Source organism: Labrus bergylta, chromosome 1, assembly GCF_963930695.1.
Source record: "Labrus bergylta chromosome 1, fLabBer1.1, whole genome shotgun sequence".
Classification (NCBI taxonomy): Eukaryota; Metazoa; Chordata; class Actinopteri; order Labriformes; family Labridae; genus Labrus; species Labrus bergylta.
This window is the reverse complement of record NC_089195.1, coordinates 5971738-5998827: the sequence shown is the minus strand read 5'-3', so window position 1 is coordinate 5998827 and position 27090 is coordinate 5971738. Positions and strand designations below refer to the sequence as shown.

Sequence of the window (27090 nt, the reverse complement as noted above, 5' to 3'; positions counted from 1 at the left end):
ATGTCACCTCTTCACTGCAATGAGAATGAGATGCCTTCACAATCGAAGGGGTGCCAGGTCCTTAATAATACATTGTTTAGTTATGACATATAATGACACATATTTTGGATTAATGAATGAATCACTTCATGCAGCAGTTATATTGCTCTTGCAAAACCAACCAGACTCCATTGTCAAAAAACAGTAATTTTACTCAACTGAACGTGCCATTATTGGAAAGGGGGAGATTTTGTCTCTAGATATTACACAAGTAATGTGTTTGATCCACACTAACCAACAATAAACACTAACACACTAACCCATTGAGGAAGCAGTAGACCAGCAACTCCTGTGTTCTTAGGGTATAAAATGACGGATTTTCAGTTGTGTCTGGCGGCTTAGAGTCATTTAACAGCTGCTTCTCCAAAAATAAATTTTGAGATATCATTTTGATAATGTTATCAAACACTAAGAATATCGGCTTCAACCTGTCAGTGACAAAAAAAAATGTTCAGGGGAAGTACTTTGATCAGGTGCATTGGTCCTTGAAAAAATAAGTTGCAGCAATAACAGCCCAGCGATAAGAGTTTTGGAAGATTTTCAAATGTTTGTTTTTTAGTCATTTCAACCAAAAAACATGTTGTGGGGGGGTCTAAGGTGTGACACTGGCAATATTCCTTTTGAAAGACTTTAAAACCAAGCATACATTTGATGACAAAAATATCAACTTCTAACTTAATAAAATTTAAAAAAGCCAATACGGTTTATAAATAAAGCATTAGATCAATCAAACCATAGTTTAGTGCCTCAAGGTTCCATTGGTAACATGTAGTATGTTGGGAAAATAATGAATCACTTCTAATGTTTGACCTTTGACCTCCTCCTCCACCTCTTCCTCCTTTTCTCCCCAACAGGAAGGGGAAGTACATGAGAGCAGACCGACCTCCACAGCCGCTGTGACCTCCACTCCCAGCAACAGCAAGGAGTCGAAGGCCAGCACCAACAATACCGTGGCTGTGGTGAATACCCCCGGAGCCACGGCGAACACTACCCAGAATCCACCTGGACCGACAACAGGTGGAGGGGGTAAAAGCACAGAAGAGATGAGGAAGTTGTTCATTGACAGAGCCAAAAAGATTGACACTGTATCGAGGGCCGGCTTCCCTCTCGCCTTTCTCTTCTTCAATATATTCTATTGGGTTCTTTATAAGATCCTTCGACATGAAGATGTACATAAGCGATAGAGAAGAAAAATATTTATTCATATACAATATGTGCACACACACACACACACACACACACACACACACACACACACACACACACTCTTGTTCTGCTATTCATTTGAGGACACTTCTTTAATCCTGAACATTCATGTGGACCCCCCTCACCTCATGTTTCTGAAGGCATAGATGAAAGATGGATGCTCAATAACCTTGTACAGGAAAACACAGAAAGGGATCAAAAGTCATCAAATTAATAACTCTACCCGGGAAAGATGATGTTTGTTTTCACATATTTTTATCTATAAAATAATGAGCAGGTTGCTCTGTAAAAGATCACAGAGAAAGAAGAAACATTAGTTGAACATTGATTAACATAGTGGATTGATAAAACAGAAAACGTGTCTAAAGCCCTGTTCACACATGCACTGCATTCCTGAAAATTTGAGGGACAGGTGCATTTTTGTTTTTTTACAAATCTGCATCGCGATGTTACTTGGACAAACTGCAAGTTAATCACAAGAAAATCAGCTGAAGTAAGCCAGAGTGAAGCCTCTGGGTTCCTTTTTTTTTTACAGTTAGACTGAGATTGACCAGAAACAGATGACTGAGCACTCAATAATGACAGTGTTTTTGACAGAGGTATCTCTGAACTTCACTTTGATCTGTATAAAAACTTGCTTCTCAAGATGCTAATTGGACTGTAAACAATGCAGCATGGAAAAGAGAAGTCATTCAACAGAAACTGCTACGTACACCAGAATAACAGGAAGTTAGCTTTTGTTCCCAGAGGAATATTCATCAACGATAGCCAATGAATTCAGAGATTGAGCTGACCCAAACCCCAACATTATCAAAGAGCCACCAATTCCCCCTCAGCATTTATTACTTGTTGAGTTTTTTTTTATACAGAGAAGAAGAGAGACATGCCACATCCGACTCAACATAGAATGGAAGAAGGCTGAAGTAGAAACTGATAAAGCACCCTGAAATATTGATTTGTTGGTGACTGGGGAAACTAAAGCTAATTAGAGTGTGGGGCACAACTGTCACACAGTAAATATACGATTGATTTTGAGGTGCATTAAAATCTATTATATCACCCACCACAACAGCTTTTGGATCAGTTAATTAAGTCAAAATAAAGAGGAGGTTTTGTTCAGGAACAAACAATGATTGGATTACCTGATTTTATTGATAGGATAATATTCTATGTTTATTTTGAAGAAGCTGCTTTAAAGATTTGATCCTAGATAATAGCTTTAACCTGATCAACTTATTTTTGAACAACTGGGACCTGGATATTGACATTTTTGCCCTTGCCATTTAACTTTTACTGAACCAGAAGTAACTATTTTTAGATTAGAGGGTGTAACCATGGAAGTATTGACAAAAACTTGAGATTTAGACCATGAACTCTTTAGAAAGACATTCATTTATCAGAGAAGCTCATTTTCTCATACTCTTTTCTGCAATCAGACTTTTTTATGTAACCAGTTGAGTCATCCCCCGCTGGCCACAAAATGTTAAGGTTTAAGATACTTCCACTTCACTTCTCCGAGCATAAGGTTATGTCACTTGCTATTTGTAGACAGGAGACCAAAGCGATGGTAGTCAGAAAGCATGGGCTGAAGATTGTTTAGCAGTTTTTACCATCTTTGGGTTCCAAATTGTAGAGAGACAAAACACAAAAAAGAGCATTGTTTCAATTTAGTCACCAAATCCCTTCAGGAGCACCAGCAAGTTCTGTAGTTGTGTTGAAAACACCATTAAACCCATCTTACGTTCCATAGATCTTTTAATCAGATAAATTTCCCTGTAGATGAAATGTAGTCCTCTCACTGTGCTCGCCTTCCCTTCGCTGTAATCTGGGACTTTTCAAGACTTCAAACACTGTGACAGAGACAAAGACAATCCTGAGAAACAAAGAGGATTGGATAAGTTTTCCATTTACATACAGTGGAAAACAAAAAGCCCAAGAAAAAATGAAGACAAGAAGTATGGAAGAATTTTATAACAGAAATCCACCATGATTAAAGACTGCCATCAAGTCTCCGATCAGTTATGAAGAGCAGCAGACGATGTACTGTCACACAGACTGGAGACAGAAAAGACTCTTCAAAGAAATGTGGACTATTTGGAACCACAGGAGAACACTTTCATTAATAACACAGTTTACCCACTTGTGTCTTACAGCTCAGCTGAAAATGTTGTGTGTTTTTGACTCGAACACTTTCAGCCCCACCTGGAACTTCTCATGACACACACACACACACACACACACACACACACACACACACACACACACACACACACACACACACACACACACACACACACACACACACACACACACACACAGCTGTTGGCATCAAACCACTCTTTCTAATGACTGGTTTTTGAGCCTTCATTGAGAAAGAGGACTGTATAATCTCCATACTGATTCTCTGTTCACACTGTGACTAATGCAACAACTATTTGGGTATTTTTCTGTCCACCCTGTCATTCATTCACACGGGTTTCGTCTGATTCAGGCTCAACTCAGTTTGTCTGAAGGTGAAAAGTTTTGGAGGAAAACAGTTTTAAGCCAAACACAGAGGTCAAATCAACTTTAAACCAAAGTCTTTATTAGTTGCTGTTGTCTACTGTTATCCTTTTCAAAAATTTACTTTGGGGGCATCTTTGGTGTTTTTTCACCTTGAGCAGTTTTACATGTTGTGATGTGTAAATGACCAGTACGTCCAAACCATTGTGGAATTGGTCCTGTTTACTAATTTAGCAAACATCTGCCAAAGGGGTAGTATTAACCTATGCAGCCATTACTACCACTTACACATTGTTTTTGGCTAACAGGCTCAGATTGCTATTCAGGTGTCAGTCACATTATTGAACAGATCCCTGCTGAGAGGCTAAGGTGGTACATCGCTCTCTTGAAAGCAACTAGACTTACTTGATAAATCATTTTAATCATATAGGGTCACATGAGTTTTGATTCTACCGCGGCCTTGATAGGTTCATGTGTTTTGTGATTTTTTGTGACTGTGGTGTTTCAAATGGTTATTTTGGATCCCTTCAGTCACCAATGGGTGATGTCACTGAGACTCTGCCCATGTTTTATACAGACAAACTTACCAACTGAAGGGACAAAGCACCTCGTATGTTCTGCAAGTTAGATTTTCTGTTTCTTTAAAGAGGGCCATGCAAAGGTCTGTTCCGGGTTCAGATGAAAGGATGTAACAAAAAAGGTATATGTGTGTATGGAAACTTTCTGTGAAGTTGTCAGATACTGGAATAACTGGAATAACAATCTGAGCCTGTCAATCAGTGACAAGAATGATTAGTGGATAAACTCTACTAAAGTCTTTGGAAAAAGGAAGGATAACTTTGCTTCCACTACAGCGTCTTCACAGCTGCCAACAGCACCAATCTTCAGGATTAATTCTAAAACTCTGTATCCATGAGTCATTTAGACTTTAATCTCTATAAACAGATTTTGTATATGAAAACAGGATCTGTCTGCAACTGTTCTGGTGTCTGCTGGTAGTATTCAGGGGTTTTTTTTGTCCATTGCCGTACCAGAAGGCTTTTGTTAAGTGCAGGAAACCAGTCCATGTGGAGAGCTTTGGCCTTGATGCAAGTCAATTTGATAAGTATTTAGCTTGAATAAATCTCTATTAAAAATACATTTGTATGCAAGTGCAGCATATCAACAATCCACTCTTGGATGTCATCACTCAACTCCATTCTCCCTTCTCAAGGTGTCTGACTGTACATGATAACACAGTCTTTCCGAAGATCTTTCTGGTTAACAAATGGCCACACCCTAAGCCCTGAAAATGTGTCCTGCTCTCCAAGATTGTTAAGACCACAAAGCGAGAAAAAAAGTTCATACCAGTATCGCAATTATATATTTCCCCTTAATATACTTCATTATGCAAAGGAAAAAAAGACGGATAATACTGCATATTGCCAGTGGCGGTTAACACTGCACATTGCCAGTGTGTAAGTAGAGAGATCTTGAGTGGAGTGAAAGGTCAATGTGAGGGGGACATGTGGTGTGTGATGGCTGGAAAGTGTCTCATGTCCTCGAAACTCCAATATCAGTCGACAATAATCAGTAACCTGAAACAAACTGGGCATACTTTGTTTTGTGCTTATACAGTCAGTTCAGGTCTGCTGCCAATTTTTTATTAGTTGATGACATTTTGACCCTATAGTAGAGTACACCCAATTCAGTGGAAATAGCATTGTCCTTTCCAAGGAAACCCACTTGGCTCTAACTTAAATTCCTGTTTTCTTTTAACATCACTGAAACATGCACACTGTTTTTGCCTGCAAAGCTGGTTAACAGAAAAAAAAACACAGGGACTGGAAAACTGTCTCCTTTTGCACTGTGGACACTGATCCAGGGCAACAGAGCTAGCTGACAAACTTGCGTCTGCAATTGGTTATCAGGGATTTAGCTTTGGACTGAAATAAATGATGATGCATTTCTAAATGGTCATTTGTAGAATAGTATAGCAGCACACCTAATGGAAATGTGATATGGTGATTTGAAAGAAGGCGTTTAGAGAAAATGGACCCCCCCTTCCCAAAAAAATTATAAAAGCAAATAGAGAGCAATGCATTTTCACATCACCATGGTAACCATGTGTCGTTCACATATTGTTTTTCACCATATTCTGATGGTGTCTGTTTGATAATATGATCAAAATGATATCTCCAGTCTTTATTTCTCTGATGCTCTCCTTAGGGGAAAAAATAATAATTCTGCTGGATTCCAGGTTTTCAAAAGGTTAAGATAGGAAAAAACATAGGGACAACCAATCATTGATCACAGTTCCATCAGGAACTGAAAAAATAATGAAAGGTGCTGTCAGGATCTTTTGTTTGTATTGATTGATTTGTGCTCATTGTCGAGAAAGCTTACCTCTTTGCTGATCTTGTATGTGGGAGTTATTTTTCTGATGAGAAATCCTCTCCTGCTTTCTTTTAAATGTCAAACAAAATCACGCATTAAAAGTCTTTGCTGTGAAAATGTAAACTAAGGCTATTCCTTCAGCACAACCATTTGGTGGACAAATTAGAAATAACTGCAAAGAAATAATCGTCTAGTTGATTGTCTTTTTTTAGGTCATAAAGAGACATCAGTATTTATTTCAGTCCATTCCATAACTAGTTTAAAACTCTCCACAGGAGCTTTGAAATCTGGACTTTTGGCCATGTATAACTAACGATAATGTTAGCTTCTTTATGTTAAAAGTGCAGTTTTAACATAAATGTTAGCTAGCACCTGGGGATACGTTGTTTCACCTTGAAATATATTTCGTAATGTTCAGAATTGTACTTTCCATTGTACTCACAGTTGCTTATCAGTTGGAAGTACTGAAATCTTGTAAAAAGTATTCCTTTTGTTAATACAAATGTCAAACCCGGATCACAGCATTATAACAGACTTCAGCTTCACACCCTGAGCGTGGCATCAGAGTAAAATAGTTGCTGTCTACATTTTGAACTGAGAGTACAAAGTCATTAAGAAACTGAGTACTGACCAGTGAGATGTAGGGTCATCCCCTCATAGACTTTTATTCATATAGACTTTTGTTTCACATTTAGTAGAGTTAACCCCCCTGGCCATTAGAAGAAATTCAGGTTTAAAGTACTTGTCCATTGACTTCACTTTTAAGACCTGTGTTGTCCACTTCTTCTACAGTCTGCCAGGGACCAAAGTTATGAAACGAGGAACAAAAAACAGCAGTTTATCCACTGACCATCTTCACCATCATCTTTTTAATTACACCATACATTAGCCCAGAGCTGAAAGTGGTTGTACTATAGAGCAGACCTTAATAAAGATGTTCTGTTTCTCTCCCCCCCCACCCCCCACCCTAAAGACTTACATGGTTACATTTACACATTTTGAAGTAGACATAATGTCACTGCGAGGAGGAATCCAACCAAAGCAAGTTTCACTCCTCTGCTTCACCCTGCTTTCAAATAAGATTTGTTTGTTTTTATCTCTTCACCAGACTTCTCTTGAATGGACTTCAGACATACAGAGCAAACACAGGTGTAGCTCTGTATATAGGGTTAGGGTTACAAGTGTAAACTATATAACACAGTTTGTGGTTTTGATGACGGCTGATACTGATAGAAAATAATTTGGACTTGCTCTCCAGGGGATTTCTTGAAGACAAAACTTCCAGATCAAACAACGTCCACTAAAGTGTTTCGATCTCCCACATGGTTATACTAAGTGTATGACAACATTGTTAACAGATCCCGACAGAAGAATCACTTTTTGTTAAAGGGTTTAATTATAACACAGACAGCTGTAATATCACTCTTTTCAAAGCAACCTGACTCCAATAACAAAAATAACATTGAATCATTGCAGTGGAACTAGAGGGTTGGTGATACTGTCGGCTAACCAGTTTTTTATGAGTTACACAAATGCTGGGATTGTTCGGGACGAAAGATTTAAAACACAGTCACACAAAAATGAACAAACTAATATATCGAGGCAGAGGAAAAAAATAACTTTTTTTACAATAAAAATACAGTTTTTGTCGATTATGTTTGTTGGCTTTTTAGAGAGTGATGTAACTGCTGATTATGGTTACAAAAAAGCAAAGATTAGGTTGCAAACGTTACAGCACAACTTATAGATGTAGGCTAAATCAATCTACTGGTGAAAATGAAAAATGATCTGGTAGTCCTACTACATAATATGTTATGTGTTTAATGTGTGTTTTGTTTTTTATAATCTTAACTAAAATTCTGTGGGATTCTGGTCAGACACATTTTTTAACTGTCACAAAGGGGTGGACTGGCCGACAGTCGAGATGTGCGACCTTGTCCAAAAAATTCTCATTTAAACCATTTAAAGTGCTTCACACAAGACATCCACAGCATCATTAAAAAGTCTGAAAAAAAGAAGAGACATTGTAACATAACATCCAATCAACATCAGTGGTATAATATCATGATCATCAGACTGGGCTGGGTCAGAATCCCGGGGCTGTTATGTATTCCCAGTCCATGCCTGCATCACAGACAGTTACACTCATGTACCCTGAAGTCAAAGATTTTTTTTCTTTCCATATAGAAAGAAGGAGATTTAAATCGGAAATGTCGGGATGATATGAGTCATGAAACTGTAAAGGACTTACTGTTCTTTTTGTCCTGGTCAGAAAGAGAAGCAGATATGCTACCTCTGCTGTTTTCACAGTTCATTCTGGTAAAGATGTTTTGCTGACGTATTAAATGGTCATCTTTTCCATATAAACACTGGGGTCATTGGTTGCCTCATTGATTTATACTGCAATTCTCCCAATAAGTTTTTTAAGTAGAAGACCCTGATCAGTAAGACATTTCTGAGACTGTTGCCCAGTTAAGACTGCAAAAAATCCCACTTTACAGACACGCTGCTGATTTAGCCTTTTTGCGACTCAACTAGACCTTCTCTTCTAGATTTTGCACCAATATTTCATTTCATTTATCATACAGGAAAGTTTAAAAGTAACATTAAGTTACAGTTTAACTGGCATGACTCAGTTTAAAAACATCCTGTTCTGAGGAACATGAAACATAAACCACAGTCATGACACATCAAGACAAACACATTAACAGGACATTAGCATGGGCTAGGGAAATACAGACAAATAGAAACAAACAGTACAGATACTGAATATGACCATTCAGGTACTCAGAAGGCTGCTTTCTTAAGTAAAGACATAACTTAAGAGTGGACAAGTGTCTGTCAGCTTTAATGCTCTGGATGCAGACAGTGCTGAGAGGATTGTAAACAATGAGACTGGCGCTCACTCTGCTGGACAAACTATGGTGATGACACCATTTCTAAATCACTTCAATCATTGTTTTCTGCAATATACATTCTTTACACATGAGGTTTCAACAATTCCTCTGAGCCTTGTTTGCTTTGTACATATACTTTCTTTGTGTTACAAATGTGGTGAAAGTGTGTGGATTTGTAGCGAATGTTTTATTGAAGTTTTGGTTCTCTTAATTATATAGAATATTAGTCACAAGAACGTCGGAAGAAGTCATATTGTAGCTGGACCAAATTCTGTTTATCAACCATTTTCTCTCTTTTTTTTACTCATGTTTTGAACAAATTGTCACATTACACACACATTTACGTTTTCTGTCAGAGTTAAAGGTCACATAACGTGTTACATATTTGTATGTTGACAGAAGATTTCGATTTAACAGTGAGAATGCGGCAAACCCCTCAAGCGTGTTGAGTTGAGAGCACACATAGAATTTTTTGTAACATAGGATGTGCATATTTTACATTGTCTAATTTAGATTATATTGTATTGCAATAAACTTGGTTGCCACTTCTTAAACTTTAGTGTCAGGCTTTTGTCTTCATCGGTATCATTCTGCACATCGCTCGACACAATATGCATCATTTTTAAGTATTTGTCCACCTTATGAACTGAAGGTGACATCTCCAGATTCCTGGTCGAGGATGGAGGAAGGATGTCAGATAAGAAGGCAAGGGAAGGAAGGGAGGAGGAGGAGGAGGAGGAGGAGGGACAACTATGCAGTGTATAAATAGTCATTTATTTATAAACATAAACATCTCTACATTTTTTAGGAAAAGATCACTGCGCGGATTTTACTGGAAGCCACTGTGGTTTGAGTTTACATAAAGGAGCAAACAGGTATTATTGCATGCCTGGTTTAGTGGTTAGCAGATATTGGTTTCCATTCATTTCAGCACAGTGTGAACATGCAGAGACCTGACCGTGGGTGAAACATATCACTGAACAGGGCTGCATGTTGTGTAACAGCAATTACACAGAAGACACACGGTCAACATGAAAAAGGTACAGAGGAGAGTGTGAGACTGACAGCTTTATAAACAGCTGTCCCAGCCTTCTTTAAGATATTTAGGTATTTATTTAAAGTGACCAAGTGAAGAGCTCGGATGGGTAGATGAAGAGGAGCAAAGGAGTGCAGAAAAAGAGGGAGGAGGGGATGAAAAGGAAGTAAGGGCAGGCAGGAGGGCAGGTACAACAAGCTGGATAAAACCTGTAATTATTATCCTGCAGAGTTTACTTAGTCGGTGTGACTCTCTCTCTCTTTCTCTCTTTGTTTGTATAGACTGATAAGCTATGAGAAAGGGGGGGGGGGAGTAGGGAGGGAAAAGACAGCTCAGCTAAAAGAGTGAAAACACACACAGGGGTGAGAAAGCTTGAGTTTCAGAGAGCAGATAGGTGCATGAGTACACAGAGCAGAAGAAAACAGAGTGACACACTGAGTGAAGAGTGAGAGAGGGAACACACAGTGTGCGAGGGGGACAGAAGGAGGACGCGTGTTGGGTGTTTTGCAGCTGGTCTGGGATCATGTCTCTGAGTGGGAAGGTGGCTCTGGTGACAGGGGGGGCGCAGGGTATCGGAAGAGCGGCGGTCCAGTCACTCCTACAGAGCTCAGCTAAGGTCAGTGCTGCTCAGTCTGCTCTCATTTCACAATAAGAAGTTTTCCCTGTTTTCACAGTTACTTTAGCACTTTGAAATATCATATAAACGTTGAGTGTTTAAGCTCTCCTGCTTTGTGTTCAAGTAACTGATTGACTCTGCATAACTCTTGTACAACTGGCTTGGCTGAACATGTTTTGATCTGAGTGCTTTGACTGTCAGTGGACCGAAACTGTCTGCTGTGGTTTTATTTACTCATCTTGCATGGACTCAGTCTACTAGAATCTTCAAATCTCCACACAAAGATACCTGATTCTTCTTCTAAACAAATACATTATGGAAAGTATCACCACCAGATTTTATTTCAGTAAGGGCCTTTTTTTAGAGCCAGACATAACATTAACATTGTCTTCAAAGCCACTATACACTACCTTAACAAAAAGAAAACTTTTACCTTAGAGAATCAGAGTGATATTGGTGTATAGCTGCCGATGGATTATTAAGCTTTATTGTGCAATACACAAATACTGTGTCCGATCCAAACTAACTATTTAAATTCCACACTTTAACACAAACAATCCAAGCAGCTATAGGCAACAACTCGCGTTTTCTGTAAGGTATAATATCTAATTATGTCAATGGAGTCCAAAGGCTTTAAAGAAATTGATTGCAGCAGCAGGTTTTGATTTAAACTATGTAAGTAAGTCAAGTTTATTTATATAGCACATTTCAAGAACAGATGCCACAAAGTGCTTCACAATTAACAATTGAAAAGAGTTAATACAAACAGACAGTCACATAACATCAAAATGTGTATGCTTTACTCAAACAAAGAGGTCAACATGACACGGTGGTTTACATCAATTTGCATGACTGGTTTTGGGATGGATTGAGTATTTTGGGGGGCTATGATACAGTGGTTCTCCTCATACCTATTAAACAGATATGGGGAGTGTAACAGGAGGTTCTCTGTTGCTACTGGTAACCACATGTCATCTTTTGCGCCTGTAAAGTATGGTCTCCTTCAGGGCTTAGTTTTGGGACCCATTCTATTTTCTCTGTACATTCACACTGGGAAATATTTGCCATAGACATGCTGTTAACTTCTTCTATGCTGATGACAGTCAGATCTACCTGCCAGTTAACAACACTGATCCTGGCGTGCAGAGTTCACGACATAACTATAAGATATAAAAAACTGGATGTCACACAATTTTCTGTAGCTTTACTCGAAGCACACTTGACTGGGAGTTTGGTTTGATAGCTACTTAAGCTTTGAGCAACACACAACAAAACCAGTGCTGTCCTGTTTTTATCATCTTAGAAACATTGCTAAGTAGGATGGAGCAGTAGGATTTTATCCTTAAAATGCACAGGGACCTTATTACATACCTCCATCTGCCTCTTCACCTGCCTCAAACAAAAATCTGTTGATTGGCTCCAGACTGTACAGAATTCAGATGTTAGACTTTTAACCAGAGCCAAGAAAATTGACCACATTATGACCATCTTAGCCTCTTTACACTGGCTCGTAGTACTGCATGTTTCAAAATAAAAGACTATTCTTTCCTCTCCCCACTACATATCTGACGCCCTTGTCACATACTGTGGAAGCCAGTACGCAGCTCTAGGTCCTTAGCAAAGGTATTTTATGTTTTCCTGAGGCACAGCTGAAAACTCAGCTTGACAGAGTGTTTGCAATTTAAGCCTCAAAGCTCTGGAACAAGCCAAACCTGTTTCACAGCTGCCAGCTGAGGCAATCTGCAGAACATTTCAAAAAGTTTTACTACATACTGTAAAAGAAATTAGACCCCTAAATGTTAAAAAGAAGAAAAAACATTAATCATAGGGCCCACGTCTAAGACTTCCCCTTATACATTTTATCGCTATGATAAATCGTAGAAGTACACTATGTAACCTATAATCTATTTCAACAATGATATGATATAAAACAACATTATTTCTTGAAGTTAAACAGAAGAAAGGAAACATACATATCAACCGTAAGAAAGGCAAAAAAGGAAGGAAATCTCTGAGAACTTGTTTCACACTATATAAACTGACTGTGGTATAAATGTAGCTGCTCGCAGACACTTCCTGATAAACCCAAACCACATGGGGTCTGAAAGATGAAGTAAAAAGTACACCGCAATTGCCTTCCATCAACTTTCTACACATATTGATGACAGATTATTGCACCCTTGACTTCCTCTTGCTCTGTCGTCTCTGTGTATGAATATACTTTCTTTTGTTTTGTTCAGGTGGCCGTTGTCGACTTAAACGCGACCTGCGGAGAACAATGCAAGGCACAGCTGGATGCTGAGTTTGGAGAGGGAAACTGCACCTTTATCCCCTGTGATGTGTCCAATGGAGACGCTTTGAGAGGTAAACCTGTCCAAGAGACTGTCAGAAAACACAGCTAACTCACACAAACTGCTTTAGTGAAACAAAGGGATTTAAATCAGTCAGTTTGATGTCTGCCTAATATCAGAACGCCTTGTACAGCATGTTTAAAAAAGGCCTGCTCATGTTATACTTGCTAGTAATAAATGAGGAAGTGACTTTTTAAAAAGCCTACAAAGGGTGACTTTTGGAACACATTTGAAACTTTTCCTGGAAAGCGTCTGTGTCACTCTGAATCTGGCCGAAAAGACATGACTGTTTATGTAAATACAGTCAAATTTTCAGTTCCATACTTAATAATTATATTCATCAGGATATATGATTTTATAATCCTGCCAGTTTAAAGAGTGTCTACAGAATGACATTAGCCTAAGGAAACCAGGCGCTAATGACAGATCAGCTCCAGCCACCTCCAGACCCCGAGTGGGATAAGCAGTTTCGGCAAATGGATGGATTGACAGACAACCAACACTGATGTTAACCTGGCTTCAGGCTAGGATTACTTCAGGTCACCATTCCCAAGGTTTCTACTGGGAGCAGAATTTTACGTAGAGGCCTTCTCATATCCTAAAAAATCCAAACAGGTCATTACAAATGGTAAAACACAGAATTTTGCCTTTTCAAATTAAAGTCCTGTGTTTCTTCCACACTCTTTGGTTGGGCTGAGGAGCAGTGAGTTGATCATAACCAAAAGACAATCCTAATGAGCTACTTTTTTGGCCCAGTCCTCCATTATAGTGCTGCTTTTCACATGCCTTCTTCTTCTTCTCTGCATGTCAGTCAGTGCTGTTGTGTTTGTGTTGATGTGTATGTGTTGAGGTGAGAACGACAAAAAGAAGTACATAAAGTGTGTATAAGTGAGTCAGTGTATCTAATGGTGAGAGAGGAACAAGGTCTCATTGTCTGACACTGAAGAGACACTGAAGATCCCTGCAGGCTAACGGCTTAGGAATGCTGTGATAGCTGAGTGATAGTGCTGCTGTTTATGTGGACGCAAAGTGTTAGTCTGCATGGTGCCAATGAAAGTGTGTGTGTGTGTGTGTGTGTGTGTTAGTGTGTGTGTGTGTGTGTGTGTGTGTGGGGGGGGGGGGGGGCATCTCTGTACGTGCAAATATGTGCATTACCTGCAGATGAGGCTGCTCAAAGCAGCTATGTGTGTGTTTGTAATCGCAGGTTTCCAGGTGAGGAATGCAGCAGGTGATGACACATGTGGGTTTTACCTCCTTGGTTTTTCCCTTTTGCTGTTTATGTCCGACCGCTCGCACACAGAGATAAACAACTTCCTGGAGCACAACATTTGTCCCTTCAGTCACACCGTCTGCACTGAATACAAACTGTCAGCATGTCTTAAGTCAGTTGGCAACTTACACAAAGAAACAAAACACATGGGCTTGAACTCTGCAGGAAACTGATCCTCCTCATTGTTGGGGGAGCACAGACATTTTTTCCCCAAATATGCAAGCTGTAGTCTGTTTAGTGGACTAACATTGTAAGAAACACAAAAATATAAATACCACCTTTGCTTGTCCTTTTCACGCATGCACTACACTCCCGAACTATTCCAAACAATACTCAGGGAAGCAGCTTGTTTTAGCACAAATGTCTGAATCATTTGATCTGGACATTAAATGGACTACAAGTAGCCAGAGCCCTGTATGAAACATGCACAGAGTGAGCAAGCTGCGCTGAAGTTACACATATAGCTGCTTTGTACTTTCTCTCTGATGTCTGTTTACTGTTATTTACTGGTCTCACCTTCCTCTCAACTTTTGCTGATGATGTCTTTTTGTTTATTTAACCGGAAAAGCCTCGTTGAGATTAAGAATCTCATTTAGTGGTCTTGGTCAAGACAGGCAGCAGCACATTTCAACAAAGTTACAGACATAAAACACAAAACAGAAAATCAGTCAAAGCATCTACAACCTCCTGCTTCCCCCAATGCCTTTACGTAATCTACTTGGAAAATGATTTAAAGAGACCAGCTGCCCCACACACAAATCCTCCTGCAGCAACACAGTACCTGCCTTAATATAACAAAACAACTATGTTTTGTATTGATTTCAATCTACATTATTATCAATACTGACAAGTCCTGTCACCCTTGTGTGGTCTTTCCAGGTGCCAAGTATTTTCAATAGTTCAGATCAAATCTCCAACTTTGTGGTACAAATGTGATGGTGCTAGTTCAAACATTGCCCTGAATGCCCGGCGGACATTGTCGGGAATTCAACTTTGAAAACAGGTGTACTGATTAGAGCTCAAATTAAGTGGTGATTTTATCAGGGCCTGTCATAGATACACTTCTGTATCATGAACATAAAAAGCAAAGAATGATATTAGGGCTGTTTTAGAAATGGGCTTCTCACCTTTCTCTTTCAGTGCACACTCATTAAATTCCATTCCAGCTCCGCTTCTCTAAACCGTGACATTTTCCACTCTGAAAATGGTCTTTGTCTTTCTCATGAGTACCAAAAAGAATCTAGCACAGATATGTTGATATTGTTTAAATAGTGTACATGTGCACACGCAAGTCAAAGACATATTTCTGTATTTTGAGACAATGAAGTATTTTCTTTTCTGTAAACACTGTGTCAATGTGCTAAGACATGTCATGATGGCTTTGTGTTTGTGTTGAACAGATGCATTCCAGGCAACAGTGGACAAGTTTGGACGCCTGGACATCGTCATCAACAACGCCGGCATCAACAATGAGAAGAACTGGGAGAAGACCATCCAAGTCAACCTGGTGAGATTTTTTTTTTTAAAGTCAGGTTTATTAATACAGCCAGAAATAATAAATCACAGATAAGTCAATTCTTAACTGTACATCATGAAAACACCATCTATCTTTAGCTCATTGTGTATGTGATCTGGGGTTTTTGCACAAATTAGTTTGTATGAAATCTGAACCCCCCAAGACTCCTGGGAGCAGGGGCGATTTTAGGATCCGATCTTTAGGGGTGCAGCTCCTAAACAGTTTGTGACTTGTTGTTCCTTGCAAGTGTTTACACCTTCTGCTAAAACACTGATTTCACTGCAAAACAAGATATTTTTTACTGCATATAAGGTTTTATTAACCTCCGTAAGATTAATTTTACACCACAAAATAGGACAATGGAATATGTTGTTTCTCAGGTAGGATAGCCTATGGCATGTGTAGAGGGATATGTTTGACTATTATATGCTTTATTCAAAATGATAGCCAAGGAAATAACATGAAGATATGAACTGTTTTCATTTGAATACATTTCAAAATAAAGTTACTTCTGATAAATTGTTAATGCATACCCAATGTCCTTTGTGTTTTACAGAGAAAGTAAAAAGAGTGATTTGTTGTCTTGTTCTCGGAGAACATTTGAGTCAGAGGAAAAGTTTTCACTTTTGGGCATGGCTGAAAGGTGCATTTTAAGTCAAGATGAAAAAAAAGAAAAGAAAAACAATTTAAATGATTGCTTGTAGTTGATGATATTCCTTGTTGTGAAGATGAATAAGTAGTGGACATTTAACCAAGCCATGTGGTATGCCCTATTGCTAGTCCATTTCTAAAAAAATATTGAGTTAAACATATTTGAACTGATGAGTCTAGGTAGAGGTTGCATCTTGATGAAAATAAGATAAAATCATGCAATATCTTAGCAGTCAGGTAGTCATAACATGATTTCTAATCAGCATTGTATCACAATTAACACATGGAGCATGCAGTGAGGGTTTCAGCTCAGAAAGTCAACAAATAGATAACTTGCTGTGCATATACGGCTTTAAAGTAGTCGTTGTGAATAATATAATACACCCCTTTTCCACCTAAATAAACCAAAAAGTGTTTTATTTACAGTTTTATTGCCCCTTGAATATATAGTCATATGAATTGCACTCAGTTGAATGTAATTGTGTTTTAATAATTTGAATCTGATGGTTAATGTTATGACCTTTTGAAGTGTTTGTGCTGCAGTGGGTTCACTTTTTGTTGACCTTTAATGTTGCAGCTCCCTTAAAGGACCCTCAGCTCATGCTATTCCGAGAGCAACCCCCCTTCCTCAGACTCCTTCATTACATGAAGAGACCTCCCCCTTAGCCCTTCATGACACCACCAAGCCCCAGGCCCTTACTACTACATTCCTGCTGAGTAGAAACCTAGCAGGCATGCTAAGCCTCATGCAGTGCAAAAACATGTCCTGTCTCTTAAGTGTGCTCATAACCCCATGACTCAACAAAGCAGAGTTCACTTTAGTTTACACAGTTGTCCAGGTGCTGAAAAACAGAACAGTAGTAGTTACACTTTTCACTGTGGGTTAGTGCTGAATGCAACATGTACAAGTTGTGATTTTGTCTGTCTCTGTTTGTTTGTTTGTTTGTTGGTTGGTTGGTTTTCGAGATTTTTTCTAAAAGGAAATTCCTCCTCATCAAAAGATGTTATCAGCTGCATTCCCTCAGGGCTCTATCTTAGGTTTCCACCTTTTTTTCTCTTTGTAATACCATGCATTGTGTAGTTGTCCTCATTCTCATTTGTACAACAGGAGGAGGTAGAGACAAGTCGACCATCTTTAGATACAGTCAATGTGAAGAACAAAAACTTTTAGAGGACAAATTTCATTGGCTGGCACCATTTGGTGCATATCTTCTCCCACTCTTTCCTCCCCACATGTCCTGTGTCTCTAGCGCTCTCTCTTCTACCAAAGGCAAAGGCCAAAAAAATGTCTTTTAAATAAATCTTGAATTTTTAAGGAATTTAAACCCTAAAATATGAAGTAGGGCCCAGGTTTGAAATACCAGACATTCCTGTTAACAAAAACTCTGGCACTCTTAGCTCTTTCTTTATGAATTCTGGGACATCTTTGGCAGCATACTTCATCTTGACTGACCTTTGTGCTGATTGCATGAATATCTTTTTTGCATTAGTTACACATCTTGTTGCACTTGTAAGCCTTTTTGTTTGTGTCAGGACTTCAAATAAGTTTTTTCAGATATTATTCTTTGTTTGAGCTGACTGTGCAGATGTTCTTCACCTATCAGTGGTTTCACACATTCTTTACTTTCAGTTTCACTTCCTGTTTGCGTGCTGCTGCAGTTTTGGGCCATTACTTTAGTGACTATGTTGTATCTTTGTCTTTGCAGACTTCTGTTATCAAAGGGACCTACCTGGGCCTGGAACACATGAGTAAAGAGTACGGCAAGGAAGGAGGCACAATAATTAATGTTTCTTCTATGGCAGGTAAAACATATGATCAATAACTTCTCAACACAACAAATGTCAAAATGATTAACGTATACAATTGAAAACATTATGAGGCTCTAAACTTGAACAAGATTTCTGGTATTTTTAAATCAGGGTCATATTTGTACTTATTTAGGTTCAACATCATTTCATAAACGTGTCTTACAGAAATGTACCTTTTTGTTGAAGAGGAGCGTCCTCCTCAAAGCTGCAAAACCTCATTGACAAAATCAGTTATTTTTGCACTTAAAACAGGAAGAAGAAGGGAGAAACTTGAACATTGCTTTTTATTCATCTCTTGAGTAAATGTCTCAAAACTGTATTTATAGCTAATTGATCTATACAGAGACGCATGTAAATTTAGGTCAAAATGTCCCAGGAGATCAATTTCTCAAGCTTATGAGAACAGTTCCCCTTATCCTTTAGTGTGTGTGGTTTTTTTGGAAACACAAGAAAAAAAAACATTCATAAAAAGTTGGCAGACTGTAACTAGAACAGGAATTACTGGATCAGGATAGTCACTTCCATTGCTGTTAAGAATAAGCCCATTCTTCTCCAAAACATTCTGCAAGACAAGATGCAAAGTCATCATCGTGTGTAAACACTCCACTGCAGCCACGTTTATTCAAGTGTTGATGTGATGTGCAGTGTTTTTCATTTGCATTTTTTTCAGGGTTTCCTGTTTTGGAATTTTCATCGTAATCAAATATTTTTTTTCAGCTTCAGCAGCTCATCCTTTTTACACACAGAATATTTCCTCTGCAACATGTTCGCTGCTGTCCACCACCTTCTCTCTTGCTTTCACACACAAGTTGAAAATGCCTGTTCAAAATACAACACCTGCCTTTTTTTGGTTTACATAGTCTTTCTGGGCCAAGACTTTCAGTCCAGGTATGCAAAACCTATAATCTGAGGAGACACACAAAGCTTCATTATTCTTCATTATACTGTGGTGATTATTCTTGCAGAGTCACATTACCAATTGCACCAATAAGCAGCTATGTTGTTATTGATCTATTTTTGGTATTGCCAGTCAAAGTGCCAAAGCAGAAGTTCTCTCAACTCTCACTCTCGCAGATTAATGACTTGTCAACGACACTAAACGTATCAGCGCCTCAGGTAGAGCCGTGTTCCAGATTTAACCACTTTACCCGTTGAGAAACTATTTACAACACTTTAACAGTGTGGTTAGTCCATAGACTGTAAATATTAGTCTTGACAGAGCGGTACACACGCCTCATGGGAACGTTTGCTGATACAGTACCATACGAAAAAAGCAGGATATATATATTTTCTTAGTTTATTTTCAGCTTGTTTCTGCATCAACAACAAAAGTAGCCTTTATTTAACCAGGAAAACAAACAAACTCGTTGAGCTAGAAAATCTCTTAAATGTTAAATGTTATGGTATTACTTTTGGTAAAAGCTAGTAAGAAAGAACCTGTGATGAAAAGCATAAAATTAATTTTAAAAGATTATATATTTTTTTCTAATCTATTTTTCAAGACAGGCAGCAGCACAATTAACAGAGTTTCTGACAAATACTACAAAGATTCATAATTATACAACATGAAAAGACACAAAACAAAAGAACATTTTAAACAGAAAGCATTTGTCAAGATTGGCCACCCAGCCATAAACCTATCAGGCAGAACATCTCCAGCCAGATGTGTCAGCATCCGAGTCATAGATCATCTAATATATCACTAAGTTTGCAGGAAATTTGGAGCTGTGTGGATTTTCAGGAAGGCTATTATTTTAGTCTGAGTGTTTCTTTCACAGCTGTGTGTTCTTGGTTTTAGATTCCAGAGGACTGTCTGAGCTCCTGTCTCCCTCATATCGTCTTGCAGATCAGGAACAGTTCAGCTCCTAGTAACACCAAACATATGGAGATTATTATAAAGTTCTCAACCTTCTGATAACATCACTGTATGTTTGTGTGTTTATGCGTGTGTATGCAGTGTGTGTGTGTGTGTGTGTATGTGTGTGTGTGTGTGTGTGTGTGTGTGTGTGTGTGTGTGTGTGTGTATGCGTGTGTATGCAATGTGTGTGTGTGTATGCGTGTGTATGCAGTATGTATGCAGTGTGTGTGTGTGTATGCGTGTGTGTGTGTGTGTGTGTGTGTGTGTGTGTGTATGCGTGTGTATGCAGTGTGTGTGTGTATGCAATGTGTGTGTCTGTGTGTGTGTATGCAGTGTGTGTGTCTGTGTGTGTGTATCCGTGTGTATGCAGTGTGTGTGTGTATGCGTGTGTATGCAGTGTGTGTGTCTGTGTGTGTATATGCGTGTGTATGCAGTGTGTGTGTGTATGCGTGTGTATGCGTGTATGTGTGTATGCAGTGTGTGTGTCTGTGTGTGTATATGCGTGTGTATGCAGTGTGTGTGTATGCGTGTGTATGCAGTGTGTGTCTGTGTGTATGCAGTGTGTGTCTGTGTATGCAGTGTGTGTGTGTGTGTATGCGTGTGTATGCAGTGTGTGTGTGTGTGTATGCGTGTGTATGCAGTGTGTGTGTGTGTATGTGTGTGTATGCAGTGTGTGTGTGTGTATGCGTGTGTATGCAGTGTGTGTGTGTGTGTATGCGTGTGTATGCAGTGTGTGTGTGTGTGTATGCGTGTGTATGCAGTGTGTGTGTGTGTATGTGTGTGTATGCAGTGTGTGTGTGTGTATGCGTGTGTATGCAGTGTGTGTGGATGCAGTGATTCTGTATTTTCCATTCCAATAACAAAAAAGGACTTGTCCAGACACGGCCAAGCATATTGTTTTCTGTGTGTGTGTGCGTGTGTGTGTGCGTGTGTGTTTATTTATCTTTTGGTTGTAGATTCAAATCACACAAGTGTTTTGAGCCTTGTTCTGTTTTCTTTTCCTTCTTTTTTTACTTCATCATCATCATATGTCAAAAATCATATCATGAAACAATCTCCACTGCAAGTTGCAACTGAGGGTATAATTTGTGGTTGCATATTTTAAATTAGGGGGCTACTTGCAGACTTTGTGTCAAGCTCTCTGTCACTCAAAGTAGAAAAGTTTGGTCGTTAGTAATGTGGTTCATGTGTTTTTTTTGTGTGATATTTAAGTTTAATTTAAAGTATGTGCCAACAGACTGCAATTGAAAATTAGCTTTGAGCTAACTCTTCAATGCACCAAATAGCAACATTTTGGCTTAATATCGTACATGGTCCCTTTACTAATGAACTGAATTGAATGAATAAATACAAATGTACTTTAGCACTATAAGGCTGCTTGTTGTTTAAAGGGTTGGCAGAGGCTTTTAAGCACGAGGCAATAATCCTAGGTTTGTCTTTTTTTCTTCATCTTTGTGATTTAAGTTTCCCCATGAAGCCTTGAAACAGATGTTTTGACAAGTTTTTTTTGTTTTTTTTTAATTTAAGAGGAATTCAGCTTTTCCAAAATCCTGAAACTTATCCCTGGGGCGGAATTGTCAATTTCATCATCCACAATGTGCTTGCACTTATCGGCCTGCTGTGAATTTAGCCATACTCAGAAATAATGATAGCCAAAAACTGCTGAATGGACTCTCAAAAAAAAAACAGAAATTACTGAGAAGCTGCATCAAAGGAACAAAGGGAAAGGAGTATAATTGGAGGTCAAGTGAACACGTGATTGAAGTTTTTTTTTATATAAAGCATGTCGACGTTTTACTGAAATGTGCAATGCACCTCGATGAGAGGAACAAAGAAAATCATTCTTTGGAATTGGAGAAATATATTCCTTAAGTTCTCTGTCTCTCTCAGATGTGGACATGAATGTTTTATTAACACTTGCATACTATTCCACTGCTGAGTTTTGCAGGTGGGTTACCCCGGTGGCCATCAGTGGTATTGCAGCAAAAAAATATAACCTCAGCAAGAGAAACTACACCTCAAACAGCATACACGTTTCCCCTTAAATATGAGTACAGAGCATGATATGGACATGGAGATGTTTCAGTGTTTCAGCTGACTGAGTATTCATCCATTTTTTATTGAGCTGAGTTTACAGAGGAAAAAACGCAGCAGAACAAAGCAAAGACAGAAGCTGCTCACAGAGCAATATAGCACACACAGAGGAATGTATTTCTACATTCATGATTATTATTTACTGGAAATCAAAATAAATGATGCCAAAATTCTCTTTCAGGTAAACTTAGACTTTACTTTACTGTGCAGCTTTTTCATACTAAGCCCAAACTTAGATTAAAAGGAGAAAATGTCATTTATCAGGCTCTCTGATTTCTCTACTGTCTTTCTGCTGATAACATATTTGTCTTTCTGTCTCCTCTTGTTCTTTATAATTCAGCTTTCCTGCATTCTCCTCATCAGCCCGTCTACACTGCAACCAAACATGGAGTCATTGGCTTCACCAGAGCGATGGCGGTAAGACAAATCCGCAGAGTAGCTGAAATATAGGACAATAAAGGATTTACTGCATGGAGCTAATCTTTGTTCTCACAGGACGCGTCCTCTCACGGCGAGTACGGTGTCAGGATCAACGTCCTGTGTCCCGCCTTCGTGGACACCCCTCTGCTGCACTCGGTGGAAGACGAGGACAACATGGGAAAATTTGTCAAGTTCAAGGATGATTTCAAACGCAGCATGACCAAGTTTGGAGTGTTACAGTAAGTTCGCTCATGATTTAATGGATTATATTTCTTCTTCGGCAGTCAGATCCTTTTGACTTGACCCTAAATTTGCTGCACTGGCTGCAAAAATAAGTGTTTGGGAAATGAGCCTACTTCTCACTTAATTTATTTCCTCAGTAAATCATTTCACAAAGAGTGTATTGTCTCAATGTCTAGTTTCCAGTCTTCTTCAATACATGCAGCATGGTGTTCATTTAGTCAATTATGGACCCATTTAAAAGTCATATGGAAACTAATGCGCTAACAAATGGTTCTTTTAAGGTTAAATGTCAGATTTAGTGATCTGATTAGTGTCTCTCCAAACAATTGTAGTAACAAATGAGGGGCCTTGAAACACTCAGCTTCTTCCTGGCATCCAGTTTTGATTTCACTCCAGTGGAATGGACGTTATGAATCTATTCTTTTCAATTGGAGGTGTATGTCAAGCTTGCAATTTGAATGAGATCATTATAAAATGTGGTTGTGTATGTGTGCCTCATCTTATCATGAATCCTCTGTGCGTTTGTCCTCAGGCCATCATTGATAGCAGAGGGCATGATGAGGCTGATCATGGACTCCTCTCTGAACGGAGCGGTGATGAAGATCACCTGCTCAAAGGGAATCCACTTCCACACGTACGAACCCATGTCTGCCTGAGACCCAACATGCTGGACTCCACACTGCTGCTGAGGAGAAACACACATTATTCTTACTGCAGCGGAGCACAGACTGGATCAGGATCACATCTGACTGCTGTAGGAGTTTTTTTTTTTACAAGAACTAAATCAGAGCTTTGTCTGGATTCTACTGGAAGAACTGCTCAACAATGCCTCATTATGTAAACACCTGTATGTCTCATGATATCTGAAAGTCATATTTAAAGAATCATACATTTAAGAGTTTTCCACAGCGAATATTTAAACCTTTGACACACAAAAGCTATAGATCCTTTTGACTGAGGTTTGAGTTCAAGGGAATATTTTGCGGGCCCGTTTCATCCACCTCAGACTCGACTGATTCACTATGCATCTTCTTTGTTATTATAGAAAATGTAACAGTGATTATTTAACAGCTGTTTTTTATGATTTGTGTTTAAAAATAATAATAAAATATAGTGTGAAAATCTTGGTCTCTTTTTTCAAATAAAACAAGGGAAAATGCCCTCAAAGTGTCAGTTATTATGAATTCATGAACGTAATGAACGCCATAAGGAACAGAGGCCAGTGTGCAGACTTCATAAAATCCTAATAAGTGACACCTCCAAGGGCATTATCCTGTCATCACCTGTCTTTGACTCAGACCTTTCTTTTGATACCCGGGTGTCAAAAGTGATGCTGCTTTGTTGAACTGAGACAATTAACCTAAATCAGGTCCTTCCTTTCTCCTGCCTTCTTAGAAAAATTCATCCATGCATTTGTATTTCTTCTAAACTCAACTACTGTAATGCACTTTATTCAGACATTAGCAAGCGTAACATATCAAGACTGCAACTCTTTAAAACACAGCTGATAGGCTTTGACTTGGCTTAAGGGGTAGTTAGGGAACCTTTTAGGGTAGTTGGGGAACCTTTTAATGTAGCTAGGAAGTAGCCGAATGCTTACATTCAGTTTGAAATAACCAAAGGAAAAGCATTAAACTGTGTAAAAAACAAACAGCTCCACTGATTCCTCTATTCCGCACTGCTCACACAGTCCTGTAGGCTGTTTGTTTATTGAGTGAAGTGTTTTGTTTGGTCCTCTGTGTCCTACCTTCAGTCTGCTTAAATGTTTTAATCCTTTCTGCTTCTTGTTCCCACCCTCAATGTGCCCTCTTCTTGCTGTAAAAAGTGTCTTCCCTACTTACAGTAACATTAGCTATAGCTATAGCAAGACGCTTAATTCTTACATGAAACAATGTTTTAAAAAGGAAAGTGTCCTCTTTTTCTTCACTCTCTTTACAGTTGGAGGCACATTCAGCCCAGTTTTTAACTGGTTAAATTTTCTTAGTAAATCCACTATGAAATTGACTTTTAGGTTAAAATGACATAAAACAATACCTCAACACTATCAACTTTTCCAAGAACCTGACGATTTTGCAGTTTACAGGAACATATTTATTTCTTTAATCTGATGATCTATAAATACAGGACAAAGATTATAACGCATGCTTTATTTCTGAGGGTGATCACAATGAAAGCATCTAGTTTTCATATTGCTTTGTATTTAGACTGTGGCTTTGCAGACACTGAAACAACCCATTGACTGATTTTTAACTCTCTTTTGGTACTATGGTTTTATTCTACTGTACAGTCTTTTCAATCAGAAAGGACCAGAACTATTCCTAGTTTATTTATGTTAACTTAAGTCCATTTCATGGCTTTAACGTCGATCATTTACAGGAGACTCCCTAAACTCAAACAGTAAACCCCCAAAATCAGCCTCTCACCAATCAGGAACAACAAACCTTTGTCTCTGATCAGCTGATGTAAATCAGGATGTGTGTCCCTGAAAGTGATGTATACACGCACACTTGGTGCACTTCCTGTTTGGCTGAGTGCAGCAGTAAACACGCCGCAGTCCCTGAACGCAGCACAAATATTACACTTCCAAAAATTCTTAAATCAAACATTATGGTAGAAAAATAACAAAGAAAACCGGCAGTGAAAAAGTATAAATATAGTAGACTTTACATCATTAAATGACTTGGCATTTCGTTTCAGAATCAGTATATTCAAAAGATGAATTAAGCTAGATTTTAGTTAATAAACTGCTCTGTGACTTCCTTACAGCCAAAGAATGAACATAAAGCTGTTATATGCAGCAATCCAATTTACAGTCAAATGTGTCTTTACATGAATTCTGCTAAGCTGTGAGCTGTGATTCAGGCTTTGCTCAGGGTTGACATTCCTTGTCACTTCCCCAAACAACTCCATCTTTTCACAAGGTTTAAATTGTTGGCCTCTTTCCAAACCGTCTCTCTCTCTCTCTCTCTCTCTATCTCTCGAGGAAGCCGTATGAACCTGCACTCTTAAGGTGAACAAAACTTTAACACTAGACTCAAGGGGGGAAAGTATCTGTTTGCCCCACCAGAGGTAAGACGGAAGTCAAAATGATAAAACTATGATTTATAAAAGGATGATTAAATTGAAGTGTTTGTTAGACCTATTGTGATGTTATACAGAAATCATTGAAAAGTTTGATTAATTTGGAGGTACACAAGAATGAACTTAATCTATCTCAACACTAGCAGTTTGGCTCTTGTTGTCAAAACTGAAAATTGTCACTTATAAATCCTTATCAGAGACACAGAGATAAGATGTTTTTTAATCTGATAAAGCTGTTAAGTGGGTTTTTTTTAGGGGGGGGTTATATATATATAGTGAAACCTCATAGAAAATGGTATTTCTGTTAACCTAATCACTTAATCTATGTCACTATCTCTTTTTTCTGTTGGAAGTGGAAACAACAAAATTCATTCTTCTTGGTTTCTAAACTTATCATTTTTATGTTTTGCCGTCTCTTGTGACTAATAACTAAATAAAGTACTTCAAGAAAACTTATTTGACCACTGAAGTTTGCATGGATCTGTTTTGAGCTCAGCTGGTACTTAATGTGGTCAAAAGTAAACTCTAAACAGACATTAAAGGGTTAATCATGATATCAGCTACTAGAGCATTAGTCTTTGTAGACTTTCAGGCATTAAAGCTAGTTGATTAGCCGGACACCTCGCAGTCACTGCTTGATGGAACTGCTCAGGAAAACACTAAAGATTCAACCTAGTGACAAACTGTGTCCAGATCAAACAAGACAAAACACGAGCAGTGTGCTTTAGAAAAGCAGGCAGAAGTACAGCAGGTTTTTATTATTTTATTTATTAGAGCCAGGCATGCTGGGTTCCTTTGTTTATAGTCTTTAGGCTAATCCACACTAGAATAAGCTAATCCTCTGTTGGCTTAAATATATGACAGTGGCTTCAGTCTTCTCATCCAACTGGTTTATTGAGTGAAACATGCAGAATACACTCCTTCAAATGAGTCACAGTCAGAGTTGATACATTTAATTCACTTATTGTTTGATTATGAAGCACATATTGCTGAATGACTGTCGGTACATTTCCCTACAAAGAATTTGGAAGCTTATTAGCTCCAGCTGTGTTTACGCGACGACCATGTGAACCAAACAGTCCCTGTGCTGATTAATGGAGGGTCACTACATCCATACATGCATGA

General features: G+C 38.6%; 2 protein-coding genes across 3 annotated transcripts in view; both read left to right on the top strand.

Moving 5' to 3' along the window:
- Nucleotides 1–9574, top strand: part of glra3 (glycine receptor, alpha 3) — a 60201-nt gene extending 50627 nt beyond the window's left edge. For both annotated transcript variants that reach the window (XM_065950610.1, XM_029278403.2), the window contains one exon: nucleotides 894–9574. In XM_065950610.1, the coding sequence (XP_065806682.1) occupies nucleotides 894–1223 (330 nt within the window). In that variant the 3' untranslated portion in view covers nucleotides 1224–9574. The remainder of the gene's footprint in view (nucleotides 1–893) is intronic.
- Nucleotides 9575–10402: 828 nt separating this feature from the next.
- hpgd (15-hydroxyprostaglandin dehydrogenase) lies at nucleotides 10403–24006 on the top strand. Its single transcript, XM_020639599.3, has 7 exons — nucleotides 10403–10672; nucleotides 12913–13036; nucleotides 15694–15800; nucleotides 18167–18263; nucleotides 22562–22638; nucleotides 22717–22880; nucleotides 23417–24006. Exons 1-7 carry the CDS (start codon nucleotides 10580–10582, stop codon nucleotides 23538–23540), a joined length of 786 nt encoding a protein of 261 aa, XP_020495255.1. The 5' UTR covers nucleotides 10403–10579; the 3' UTR covers nucleotides 23541–24006.
- The last annotated feature ends 3084 nt before the right edge of the window (nucleotides 24007–27090 follow it).